Source organism: Gavia stellata, chromosome 19, assembly GCF_030936135.1.
Source record: "Gavia stellata isolate bGavSte3 chromosome 19, bGavSte3.hap2, whole genome shotgun sequence".
NCBI lineage: Eukaryota > Metazoa > Chordata > Aves > Gaviiformes > Gaviidae > Gavia > Gavia stellata.
Window position 1 is genome coordinate 16,989,041 of NC_082612.1, and position 12,443 is coordinate 17,001,483.

The following is a 12,443-nucleotide window of genomic DNA, read 5'->3' on the forward strand; positions in this document are numbered from 1 at the left end:
TTTAGCTCCTTTATGTGGCATAAAGGGAGCAAATCAGGAACAAGAATTTCACCTTAGTTTCTCTATGTGAAGAAAATCACCAAAACAGCTAAACTGCAAAGCTCAACTGCATGCCAGCTGTACGCTGCAGAGGCGGACTTGGCCTTCTAGGTCACTAAATGCAGGTCACTAATTACAATTTCCAGCAGACTACCAAGCTCCAACACAAGGGAATATTTTTCAATGCATTCCTCATTTACAGCATTCCAGCCAATATTAAAAAAAAAAAAGGCAACCCCCTCAAGCAAAGTTTACCCCCTCCCTTGTTTTTCTGGGGACAACACCGTCTGAACATGTCCTTTGAAGCACACCAGGAAATCGCAGTGATGAAGTCATGACATTGCAGACAAAGCGTCACGTGCTGCTGTTTCAAAAGGTTATCAAGTCGGATGGCAGCCCTGTATTTTGCCGGGGGTGCTAAGCACACATGCCTGCCCGGGAAGGCAGGCTTGCAGGAGCTCTGCTGGCACCGCACAACAGAGGATGCCCTGCACCAGCTGCTGGTGGGCTGCAGCAAAATTTCCAGCACTCCAGGGAGCTGGGCTTCCTGCTCCACACATGTTCTCAGCACCTTTTTTTTGGGAAGAAGCAGCTACTACCATGGACCTCCCGTTTCATCAAACCAAGGCGCTGTTCTGCTTCCCTTGCTAGATTCAATAGCGCAGCTCAAAACCAAGGTAAAACCATCAGCCCCCAATCTGGCCCCATTTTCCTTTGGGAAGCAGAAACAAGGGGCCTGGGGGCAACACAGCATCTCAAAATTGGGAAAAGGGGTTGAAGGAGGTCTTAACAGGGCTGTTCTCCCCAAAAAAGTAAGGAGCGGCTTCTCTGAGTGTTTCTGCCAGGAGACAAGACAGAAGAAGTAGTCTGGGAGGTAGAAAAAGGTACCAGGCAGCAGGCAGGAACAAGGATTTTGCATAAAACCTGTGAAAGACAAGCAGCTAAATCTGTCTGTAGAACTAAACTAAGCTACTAAGAGAACAGAAAGGAGGATAAAAAGCAAATTGTGAGATTGGAAATTATTTGGAGGACCATGTTATAATGACCATGTTATAATTTTCTGGAATGGTGAAAACAGTCTAAGGAAAGGGTCACTCTGTGCGTCAGGGAAAGGACCTGCGGCGGTATCCAAACCCCAACATAATGAACCCAAGACTGGTGGGAAAAAGTGATTTGTAATACAATTTGCTCAGGTGATGAATTGAAACAAGACGCTCACTGAAGCACAGCCAGAATTGTGTAGACATTGCAATTGAAGAATTAAAACAACGGAAAAAAACTATTCTAAGTTTTGCTATCATACTGTTTTCAAAATACTTTTGATAATTATTAAGGAAAGGTTTTGCATTTTTGTTGTTAGTATACGAATGATGGAGTAACATCATCAAAATTATTGCATATCCAAACAGTCGCAGAAATAGATCAATATAAATGTTGAATAAGCAACAAAAAAAGTTGGGAGGTTTCACTATGTGTGAATTTGCTTTCATGATTGTGTAAAATGTTTTTTTGGTATTTGAAAGAATGCTGATCACAAAAAAAAAAAAAAGCACACCAATACTTGAAACCTTAACACTTTTAGCTATATGAGACTCCACTAAAATTACTGTCATCATAAACCACCCACTTTTCTTTTTTCTGAGCCATAAAATTCGTATCTCCAAAACCTGATTTAGAATGACAATAGAGTTTATTAGCTATTAAGCACTTCTTCAGGGTAATTCCACCTTAAACTTTGGAGATTATGCAGCTGCCAGAACTATAAAAAGGCTGCACATTTCCAATGGTTTTGCCTAATCAAATTAAGAGACTAAACTATTAATATTCTGCTTACCTCCTAAATTCATTCCAGCTTGCAGACATTTCTGTAATCGACAGGCTGGGCAGTTCTTCCTCCGAATCTTATCAATTATGCAGTCATTCCTTCCCGCACACAGGTAATTGTGCTGTCCTGAATGAACCAAAACAAAAATGCATTATTAGAGGCTGTATTTACATAATTCCCATTTGTTCTTCTCTGTAGTTTTGCAGTCATTTTGAGCTTCTTGTTAATGCGGACATTCCCAATCCCATTCCTTAGCCTTCCCAATAATCTTGGTGACTTGTCATGGGCCTTACTAGAAGCATCTCTTCTGTTTAATTTGGGAAAGAGTTTCGGTGTGTCACTCGCAAGAGAGATCTCATCACTTTTTTCTAAGCAGGACTGGAATTCTTCTTTTTGCAAAAAACAGGTTTGAGCTTTTCCAAATGTTCTTACATGTGCCGTATCACAGAGCAGCCTGACAACTCTTAGTTTTGGTACAAAACCAGAGACTATTCTCATGCTAAAGAAGTTCACAATCTAAAGCAGAAATGCAAAGTAGAGGTTAACTTTCCTAATATAGTCCACTCTCTTCAACCAGTTCACCAAGTGCTTGATTTCTGATTTAATCAATTACCTTTCATACAGCAGAAGGTTTCTGAAGGGTTTACCAAAACAAGCTTAAATCACAACCGTATTATTTCCGTTCTGTAAAGCCCCACAGAAGCACTCCTGAGGAGACAGCAGGTATTTAACACACAACATTTAGCAGAAGGGAAATACATGGCAACCAGGGAAGTACGCTGGCATTTAACAACTTAGAGACTCAAAAGGCATTTTGCTTCGTGGGAGGAACACAGGTAGAGCAAACTGATGCAGTGTATCAGACGAGGGCACTACCATGTGCATTTCTTCAAAGTAAGGTGCTTGAATTTGATGTGGAAGAATAAAGGAAGCTAGGAGGGGTTGGTGCAGCGCAACAGGAGAAGTGAGAGGAGAAGATTATTTTAGCTGCCTCAATCCAGAGGTGCACACAGGGATCTGGGGCGGCCAGAACAAGCGGTTTGCAGCAGATGCAACAAAAAGCAATGGAGAGGGTTTGCAGAGGAAGGATGAAAGCAGAGGGCACAGCACATAGCAAGTACAACTGTAAGGAAAGCTGCAGGATTTGCCAGCATGCAAAGTTCAAGAAAACAGTTCTGCGTAAAATACAACAGCGTGTTGCAGGCTTACGTAGTGGGTGCTGTAAGAACTAACTGAGTCTCAGGGACAGGCATTTTAGACGTAAGCTAAGAAACTCATTACTCCATAAACTAAACACAAGTTCGTAACAAAGATGTCTGAAACACAAGGTAGAGAAAAAAAATATCTGATTGCAAATGCAGTAACACCAACCAACAACTAAGGAGAGAGACTCCTAAGCAGGTCACGAATGAAGCAGGCAAGATGTGCAGAAACCCTAGAGTTGTACAAATAACGTTGAAGTTGACGCCAATGACCAAAGCGAGCACCAGCTGTGGGTGGGGAGGGCAAGCCCAGGCAGGGCTCAGAAGCAGAGCTGCACTGAAATGCAGGCAGGCAGACATGCGCCGGGAGTGGGAGCAAAGACGCAGGTTTGATAAGGAGACAGAGCTGCTGTAGGACAAGAGGTATAAAATATGTTTGCTGAGATGTTTTCCACAATATGCACATGCTTCCTCGGGGAAAGACAAAGAGAATATTCATGGGACACAGGAGACCCGGCTTCTGTGTTGGGCTCTTATCTGAAGTTTTAAGGCAAATTCCTATAAGTCATTGTCTATCTCTGCATCTGACTCAGAATCACAGAATCACTAAGGTTGGAAAAGACCTGTAAGATCATCAAGTCCAACCTTAAAAAAAAAAACCAACAAAAAAAAACCCAACAAAAAACAACAAACCACAACACACCAAAAACCAACCCACCCAACACCACACAGCACCATGCCCATCAAGCTACATCCCACAATGCCACATCCACACGCTCCTTGAATACCTCCAGGGAGGGTGACTCTACCACCTCCCTGGGCAGCCTATTCCAATGTTTCACTACTCTCTCAGTAAAGAACTTTTTCCTAATATCTAGCCTGAACCTCCCCTGGCGCAACTTGAGGCCATTTCCTCTAGTCCTGTCACTTGTCACTTGGGAGAAGAGACCAGCACCCACCTCTCTGCAACCCCCTTCACCCTTACCCAATATTATCTATTTAGACAGTGAACTGAAGTTTGGGCTGTTTCTTGCATCTCTTCACTGAGCACCTAACACAAAGGGAGCCCATCTTATTTGAGTAAGCAAAGTGCTACTGTACTATCACAAAGGTATCATCATTTAGATAATGCTTTACATGTTTAAACAACAAGCAGATGGGCAAATAAGAGTTTTTATTAAGGGACCTTACCTAGCACTGCGACACAGATGAAAAACAATAAAACTTAGGCAAAATAATTCATGAATATGAGCTCAGGAAATTACGTCAGGCATAAAATCAAGTTGTACAATATAGTGGCGGCACCAGTACCTGTCAGCTGGTCTTTAAGTAGGCCTGCTAAACAATAAAAAGATAAAATTCTCAGCTAATCACAAAATTAAAAACTGGTTATCACACAATGTTTATTTTATGATGTGATCTATACAAAAAACAGATACACAAGAAAAAAGACAACTTAATTCCTAGTTACATTTTTGCTCTGTACTGACTTGAGCACAACTCCTAAAGAAATACCACACAGACAGCAGGAAAGTAAAATTAAAGTAGAAACCAAAAGCGTTTAAAATAATGATATACGGTATAAAGATGGTTTATATGCCCTTACAAACACTGGTATATTATCTCTACATGGGGAGAGGGGAAAAAATGGTTATTTTCTGCTAGGGATGCAAGTACGATTGCTCAGTGCTCGTACAATGTCCTTTGTACATCACAGAGTACTGCAATACCATTTTTAGGTTTCCACAGGCGGGTGCAGGCTATTAATATGACAAGTCAGCTCTAATGCTGCAAAATGAACCCCACTGCAGAATTACCCTGAAGGCAGTTTGCTCTACGAAATTGTACACTTGTTAAGTCAACATTTTTCACTACTGCTTTCAAAAGCTAATGGGTTTTATAAAAAGAGGTTAACATTTATGCACTCCAGGATAATTACTTGGATCACATTCTTAAATATTGTGGAAGTGTTTATTTGATTCAATCACTGTCACACTGTGACTTCATAAGAAATATTCCCACAGTGGCAGAATACTTCCGTAAGTCACCCTTCAAATGCTTTAGGCAGACTGCAATTATTGCTTTCTGGCCTATCTACTCTAGACCAAATGATTTCAGAAAACATAACCTAGTAAAGGTTCACCAATTTTTGAAGCGTGCATCTCTGAATAGTAATGTATGGTACAAAATCTGTAAGTAGTTTTTCTAGTAAGCAAGGCAAAAGTCTTTCCAAAAAGCAAATGTCTTCTTGTTAATTTTTTTAATTTCTAAAAAAAGTAATTAAATAATGACAGTCATCTTAAAGTTAACGAAAGTAACTTGAAAACCCTTAAAAAACAGAATGGATCAGCATTCAGGCAAACCCTCTATGTAGAGTGCAGCTATGAAATAATAATGAGCAGTTTTTCAGTTAAAAGGTTTATCATCTATGATGAAAAAAATGGCTTCAGATTTCCATGCAATCAAATATGGTACGTTTCAAATAAAACCAATTTTGTAAAATAAGTTGGTAAAGCAAAGACAGGCATAATGAATCAGTATCTTCCATTTGTGTAGCACAAGCCTCAGTCAAGCCCCTCAACTTCAGAATCAAAACAACAACCTACACATCTGAAATGGATGCAGCTCTCTCCAGACCCCCAGGGCTCTTCAGGATCTCAATGAGGTGATGGAGACTGTCCTGCAAAAAGGCTGATGGTTTTGTGGTGCTAGTTCTCCAACTCTTTCAAGACATGTATCGATCTGGTTGTATAGTTTGTGTTTAGCTTAATCCAGTTCCTTTTATCCAGTTTAATCACCCACAAGTGAGCTGGAAAGTGACAGAGTAGATATCGAATTCTCATCTCCCATGTGCTAAATGCATTAAGATGAAAGTAATTTTTACATATGCCACCATTAAGTGCACTTATACGAGCTAATTCCTGGTTCCCTCTAAAATACAGTTACAAAAGATGCCAGGAAAATTTCCTGTTCAAAATAAATAATTAATAGGTACTACACAGTTACACACTAAGAAGAAATAGAACTCTGTCCTATTCACAGTAGAGCTACAGGAATATTTGAGTTGGCATTTTCCAGGTTATTGTGTCACTCCATACCATAGAATGACACATCCAAATGTATGCACAAAAATACTTTAATGTTCCCAACTCTCTCACCTGCAAGACTCTTTAATTCCCTGGTTTTATAGGCTTACAAAAGAAAACAAAAAGGAAGTATTCATGAAATGCAGTCTTCCCTCTTACTACATCTTCCTGAACAAGCAAAATTCAGCAGTAAAGGAGGGGAGAAAAAAAAGCTGTTCTTATTTGGCCTATGAATTTCTGCCAAAATGAGGCTGCAGCAGAAGTTATGCCTTTCCTCATTTTAAAACTCCAGCACAATGACTGAGCCGCTGATCCCAAAAACTGACTTGCTGAGATGAGCTCATGTGCCTGTGCAGAGCGCTGCTGCACTCTGCAAGGGGCCGCCATACTTCCAGACATGTCAGGCTGCAACAGGAATGGGGTATAGGTATTTCTTGGCAGTAATATTTCTGTTACAGTCTAAGGCAAAATTAGAAAATTACAGAAATTTCTGAAATATTCCACATGTTTTATCTTCCTCCTAAACATTCCCCCCCCCCCCCCCCCAAGTTTTTTGAAGTCAAGTCAGGAACTGCAAATCATTAATGAGTCTTCTACATTTCTGCTCTCTTGTTAAAATAGCAACTACTATAATCAAATGTTAAATTTTGTAAGGGAAAAAAAAAAAAGTGTAGTGCTGGAAAAGGATCCAAAGACTGTTTAATTCAAGCCCACTCATGGAAGCATGATAAGACTAGCTTAACAGTTCAGGCAGGGTTTTTTTTTTTTTTCTCCCTTTCTCTAAATTTGTCTTAAAACCTTCTGAGGAAAGGTATTCTGCAACTTCCCTACAAGCCATGTGATTAGGCCAGCAATTAGCTAGCCTTAAAGCTGTGTTTTTTCCCTTTGCGTTTAACCCAAACGGGAATATTTTACAACTGAAAGAGATGTTAGCACTCCCTCCAAGACATGCAGAGTAATAGATCGCCACCTTCTTACAACAATCTCATGCCTATCAAAAGATTTATGTCCCCCATCTCTTTGCTAGACTGAACAAATCCAGTTCTCTTAATCTTTCCGCACAGGTCACGTTTCCTAAATCTGCCATCATTCCTCTTCTCCTCCAGGTTCTTTCATAAAACAGAGTGCCCAAAACCAGGTGCGTTTTTCTTGCTGAGTTTCACCATCCCTAAGCCCAACAGAACAGTTACGTCCTGCACCTTGCACACAACAGCCCTGCTAATGCGGTCCTAGGCCAGATCTGGCTTTTGGCAAAGGCATTTGGTTGTTGACTCAGGCTCACTTGTGTGCCACTAACGCCCAGCTCCTCTCCTGCGGCACCGCTGCCTTCCACGTGTTCTTTCCCGCTTTTACCTGGGCAGCTAAGGCTCTTTTTTCCTCTGCTAGAGCTACACACCCACTGCAACATCCCCGGGAAAGGTAAGGGTAAAGTCCAAAAGCCACTCCGGGTACGACGTCTGAAACCGGAGCGTGCTTTGGGTCCCAAGACAAAGACGTGATTGAGGAAGCCTCGCAAAAGGTCAGGAAAGTGAGAAAACAGGAGTGGCAGCTAAGGACCAAACAAAGCAGAAGTTGTTAGAAAAAACCCTCAACTTTTAAAATAGCGTCTCACTGAAGCACATCGAAATGCATGTAGAATGCCCAAACCTTCCTTCTTCCTCCACAATGAGTATTAATACTTTGACTCATAAAATTGCAGGCAAAGTTGTCTTCTCCCTGCAAGCTGCCAGAACAGCCAAGCCTTCTTCCAGGTTTTGAGGAGAGAGAGGAGCTGGAAGCCACCTCCAGCCCTGCCTTGCAGATCTGCACATCAGAGCTAGGATCCCTTTTGCAGCTTCTGGGCTGGAATAAGGGCTTAGATTTCTCCGTCTTTCCCAAGGAGGAAGATTATCTCCACGATAACAATGTGGAGATAATCCTTACAGCTTGGAGTACCTACCGGCACCTGCTCCAGCGGGTGTGTATAGGTGTTAAACACTATTACCTGGGCATCCTTAGTGCAGGGAACTCCTCTAAAGATCCTCCTGCTGCTCCTATCAGTATTTACTAGCATAAGCACCCATTTTACTGAAGTTACTCCCGATAACACTAGTGAATGAGGGGGCGAAAAAAACCTAGGTTGAATGGCTGTAATTCTACACTGAGTTTCCCTCAATTCCATAATGTTATTTACCATTCAAGTCTGACCCTTTCCTTTGCCCACCAGCCCGTCAGATCACACGAGCCCAGCCCCTGCAACCCTTCTGACCTGGCCTACAGACCTTCCCTGCTGAAGGAAAGACAAAGAAAATGCACTGCAGAAACTCATCAGGATTTTCTAAGGGAGGCCTCTCACCTCAAGAATATCTGGCCACCAAACAGAACTTAACAGCAGGTTTTTTCTGCTTTCTGGTATAGCCCTAATGAAGGGCTTTGCCTCCTACAGCAAGAAATCACATAATCTGCACATCTTAACCTCTCGTTTGTGCTCACTGAGCTATGTGACGTGTTCCTTTCAGCCAGCTCCAAAACCTTCACAGATTTTGTGAAATGGCTGTTATCTCTGTAATCCATATAAGCCCTTCTAATTAATAAAAACAAACGATTTCTACCTTTTAATGGCCAGTATATAAATAAAATTGCTGCTAAGACTTGTCACAATGATTTTCCACATACAGAAAAGGATTTTCTGTTTGACAGGAGTTGTATCACACTATCAAGAAACAAACTGCATATACCTGAGGTTTTTATTTCACCATCTGCAGTAGGTAGATACTCTCAAATAAATCAGCAAGTACGATGATGAATCTCTTTCCAAATTTCAGTTTTCACAGAGCCTCTATTTCTTGCAATTAAAAAAAAAAGGAAAATGCCTGCTATTCAGTGGAAATCAGAACTGCATTTTCATTTAAAAGGTCCATTTGTTACACAGTTGAGGGCTTTTTTTTTTTTTTTTTAGCAGTTGACAACTGCCCAGCAACAGCAGCCTATGTTTGCAGTCACTATTTTAGGCTACATCACATGTCAATTACATAACCTTGTTTTACTGCTCTTGAACTGGTTCGAACAACCTGGGAAAGAGATTAGGGCAGTCCCTCCCAGCCGGCCATCCGCATGCAATGATAGGACCCGTCCCCCAGCTCCAAAGGCTGCAGCCACAGCAAGTCCCTCTCTCCATAACTAGTTACTTATTGCTAGACCCACCTGAGATTGGATAATTAACTTCCTCAGCTCTGTTTAAACCAGTCCAGTCTAACCATGGTAAACTAATAAGCTCGATTCCCCACACTAAGATTTATGTGCAATGCAGAATAAGCTTATAAATGCCACAGACAAGGTACAGAACTTAGATACGAATATTGACCCTTCATTTTACACAGTGAACATTCGGGGTTTGTCCTTTCAGTATTGAATCTCAGGGTTTCCCAAAATTCAGTCTGACTTCAGGGGCTATCTCCCTTATTACTCCACAGCTTTACTCATCTGACCCTCTCATTCCCAGACAATACGCTTTTCGGCCGCAGACAAAGGCTGTATCTGCCGATCACTCAAGACGACAGTATCGATCTATTATTAGCATTATCACAGAGTGTGCTTATAGCATAGGTACAGTCTAAATCCTTCTCTGAAGCAAGAATTCAGAGCTTTGCTTCCTTTATGATAGAGACTTAATTAAAATTTGGTTTAATTGTGGCAAAATATTCACCACATCTGGGATATTTCCTGCTTGCTTCTTATTCTCAATCACCTTCTGCTACTACTAGATCCCAAGACATCTTTCAGTTTCTTTACCCTTTTATATTACTGGATTAATTTATCTACCATTTTTATTACATTTTTGTAAGTCTCCTTACTTTCTACTTCGCCCTCTTTTTTCTTTCCTTCAATAAAAGTTATTTTATAACCTTCTCCTTTACCTATTTTCATCTTCAGCCTTTTACCCCTCTCCTGCTCCACAACTCTTTCTTCCGTCTTCTAGTTTACCTTCTAAATGTATTATTTCTTCCATTCAGCCACTAACTGGTGATTTCATAGAGCACATTTACACATACAAAGGTATGGCTACGGCTCATTTCAAATACCCAAGCAAAGTATATTAGAACTACCTGGGACGCGGATAAAAACATAGTCTCAAGAGCATCATTTTCTGCAGGGTCTACGAAACACAGCGAGGGCTCTTTAAAAAGCACAGGTGCATCAGTTAGTGCTCAAACAGTGAGGATAGTCTATGAACTTCTGCAACACAGTGTTTTTCTAAATCTTCTGTGTGCTTTAAACCTTGTGGTTAACTGCTGTTTAATTATAACGTGTTGCAATTAAACAGTGTTGACAAAAACATTCTCAAATCCAGCGTGTTGGTCCATGATCACCCAGTCTTCTTCCTTTGTCCAATCTGAAATACGCTACCGATTCTTACTCAGTATCCTGGAGAAAGAGCTGCAGGTTGTCCTTAGGTGGTGATTATGTCATGAACAATGACTTAATGCTCTGTGCATTAACTACAAACTATGCCAAAGTTTGAAAGCACAGATGAACTACCATTGCTTCCTCCAACAGTGACCACATATATAAAGCTGATTCCCCTTTCTTCTGGAAGTGGAGCAGGGAGGGCTGTGTCCCCTCATGCTTTATATGTGAAAGTTGTCAAATTGCCATACCGTTATGCACTCCCTATGCAGATCTAAGAGCACAGACTCCAGTGCTCTGCCAATTTCGACACGGAGGCTGTCTCCTGCTCCTTCACCTTCCCAAGAAACTTGCTTTCACACTGGGTTGAGACCAGGTTAACAAAAACAATTGGTACGGTCTGGTGACCCTGGCAAAGGAGACGAGAAGTTATAGAAATGGTTCTCACTCACTATTTTAAGCAGACTGAAAGGGCACTGATGAGAGGGATCAAGGAGAGAGAGGAAATTTGGCAAGGGAGCACGGGACGTAGCCCAAAGGAGACTACTATTTTCTGCAGGAGAAACCATCCAGCAGGGATGGAACCTGTTAACAACAGCGAGACAAGCAAGCAAGAAAATATACTTAAATATCTCATATTTGAGGTACGTGTGCCCCGTCTTCTTCTGACATGCTTAAAACACGCTGCAGAATTTTGAAAGTCTCTCCAAGTCCGCGCCTGGTGCTCCAGCCATGCCGTTACCCAGAGGGACTGAGCCACCAACACAAGATATGCCCCAAACTGGTACTGAAACCATCCCCAGAGCTCCCGCTGTCATCTCCACAAAAGGGGCAGAGTTCGTACCAACCAGCCACGTCAACAGTCGGGCATGGAGGACAGCTGGGGCCTCCTGAAATCCAGAGAAGCTAAGAAAGCTTTCGGTTCAGCGTGTTGGAAATTTAAATGCGGCCACATGACTGACTATGCAGTAATTCCCTTTTCATGTGGTCAAAGAAATGCTGAATGATACCAGATAGCACAGAAAAGGAATAGAAAAAGTGTCAGGTCTTTGCAAAGCATTTCAGATTCAGTGGAAAAATCTGTTTAGGAGGAAAACCAAGGAAAAATATCTACAAGCACCAAAATAATCCTGTTATCGAGCTAAATAATTTTGTTTCTGTTTTGAAAGTAGTTTTCAGTTCAATTGCTTTTTATTTTAGATTATAATGGATACAGTAATACAAGGAGTGAGAACTAGAGCTTTAGAGGATGCTGTTTTGACAAAAATCACACATCTAATATTTTACAGCATTTTCTTTCACAGCAAGTTTCCAAATTTTCATTTTGGTTTAAATTTTAACTGAAGACTAATTTTGAAGTCTCTAGATGCTGTTATCTGCAGAGCGGTATATGTGATAGATATGTAAGAGATCATGTTGCATGCATGATGCCTACTTCTGCTTTCCCATGCTAAAAATCTGATAAGGCATTCTTGACATACTACAAATTTCAGTGCACTTTAGTGGAAAATTTCAATGTACAAGAAATGGTCTAGAAGGACTGGAAAGACTTTTTAAGTAAGTGTCATGCAAAAATCTTAAACTGCAATTGAAATGGCCTTCCATTTTTGCCAACAGAAGTGGTCAACTGCTCTCCTACATTTACATACACGATGTAGTCTCTTGCTCTACAATTAGCTCACTGTAAAAACTGGATTTCAGGAAGTACACAGTGTAAAATAAGATTCATGTGAAATATCAAGTTCATTTAATGGAATGTTTGAGAGGGTGTGGGGGGGTGTATTCTGGAATATAGAGCACTAATTGGTAATGAAAGGATTTCTAGCTGACGGTATGGCTCACTAAGCCATGCTCCTTCAGTGAATACTCTACTGAAAATATTCACCTCCATAAAAATATGAATAT

The 12,443-nt window shown here is 41.1% G+C and overlaps 1 protein-coding gene across 1 annotated transcript in view; it reads right to left on the reverse strand.

Annotated features, from left to right (window-relative positions):
- Window positions 1–12,443, reverse strand: part of NR3C2 (nuclear receptor subfamily 3 group C member 2) — a 210,103-nt gene that overhangs the window by 53,746 nt on the left and 143,914 nt on the right. The window contains exon 4 of the mRNA XM_059826712.1: window positions 1,874–1,990. Within this exon, the coding sequence (XP_059682695.1) occupies window positions 1,874–1,990 (117 nt within the window). The remainder of the gene's footprint in view (window positions 1–1,873; window positions 1,991–12,443) is intronic.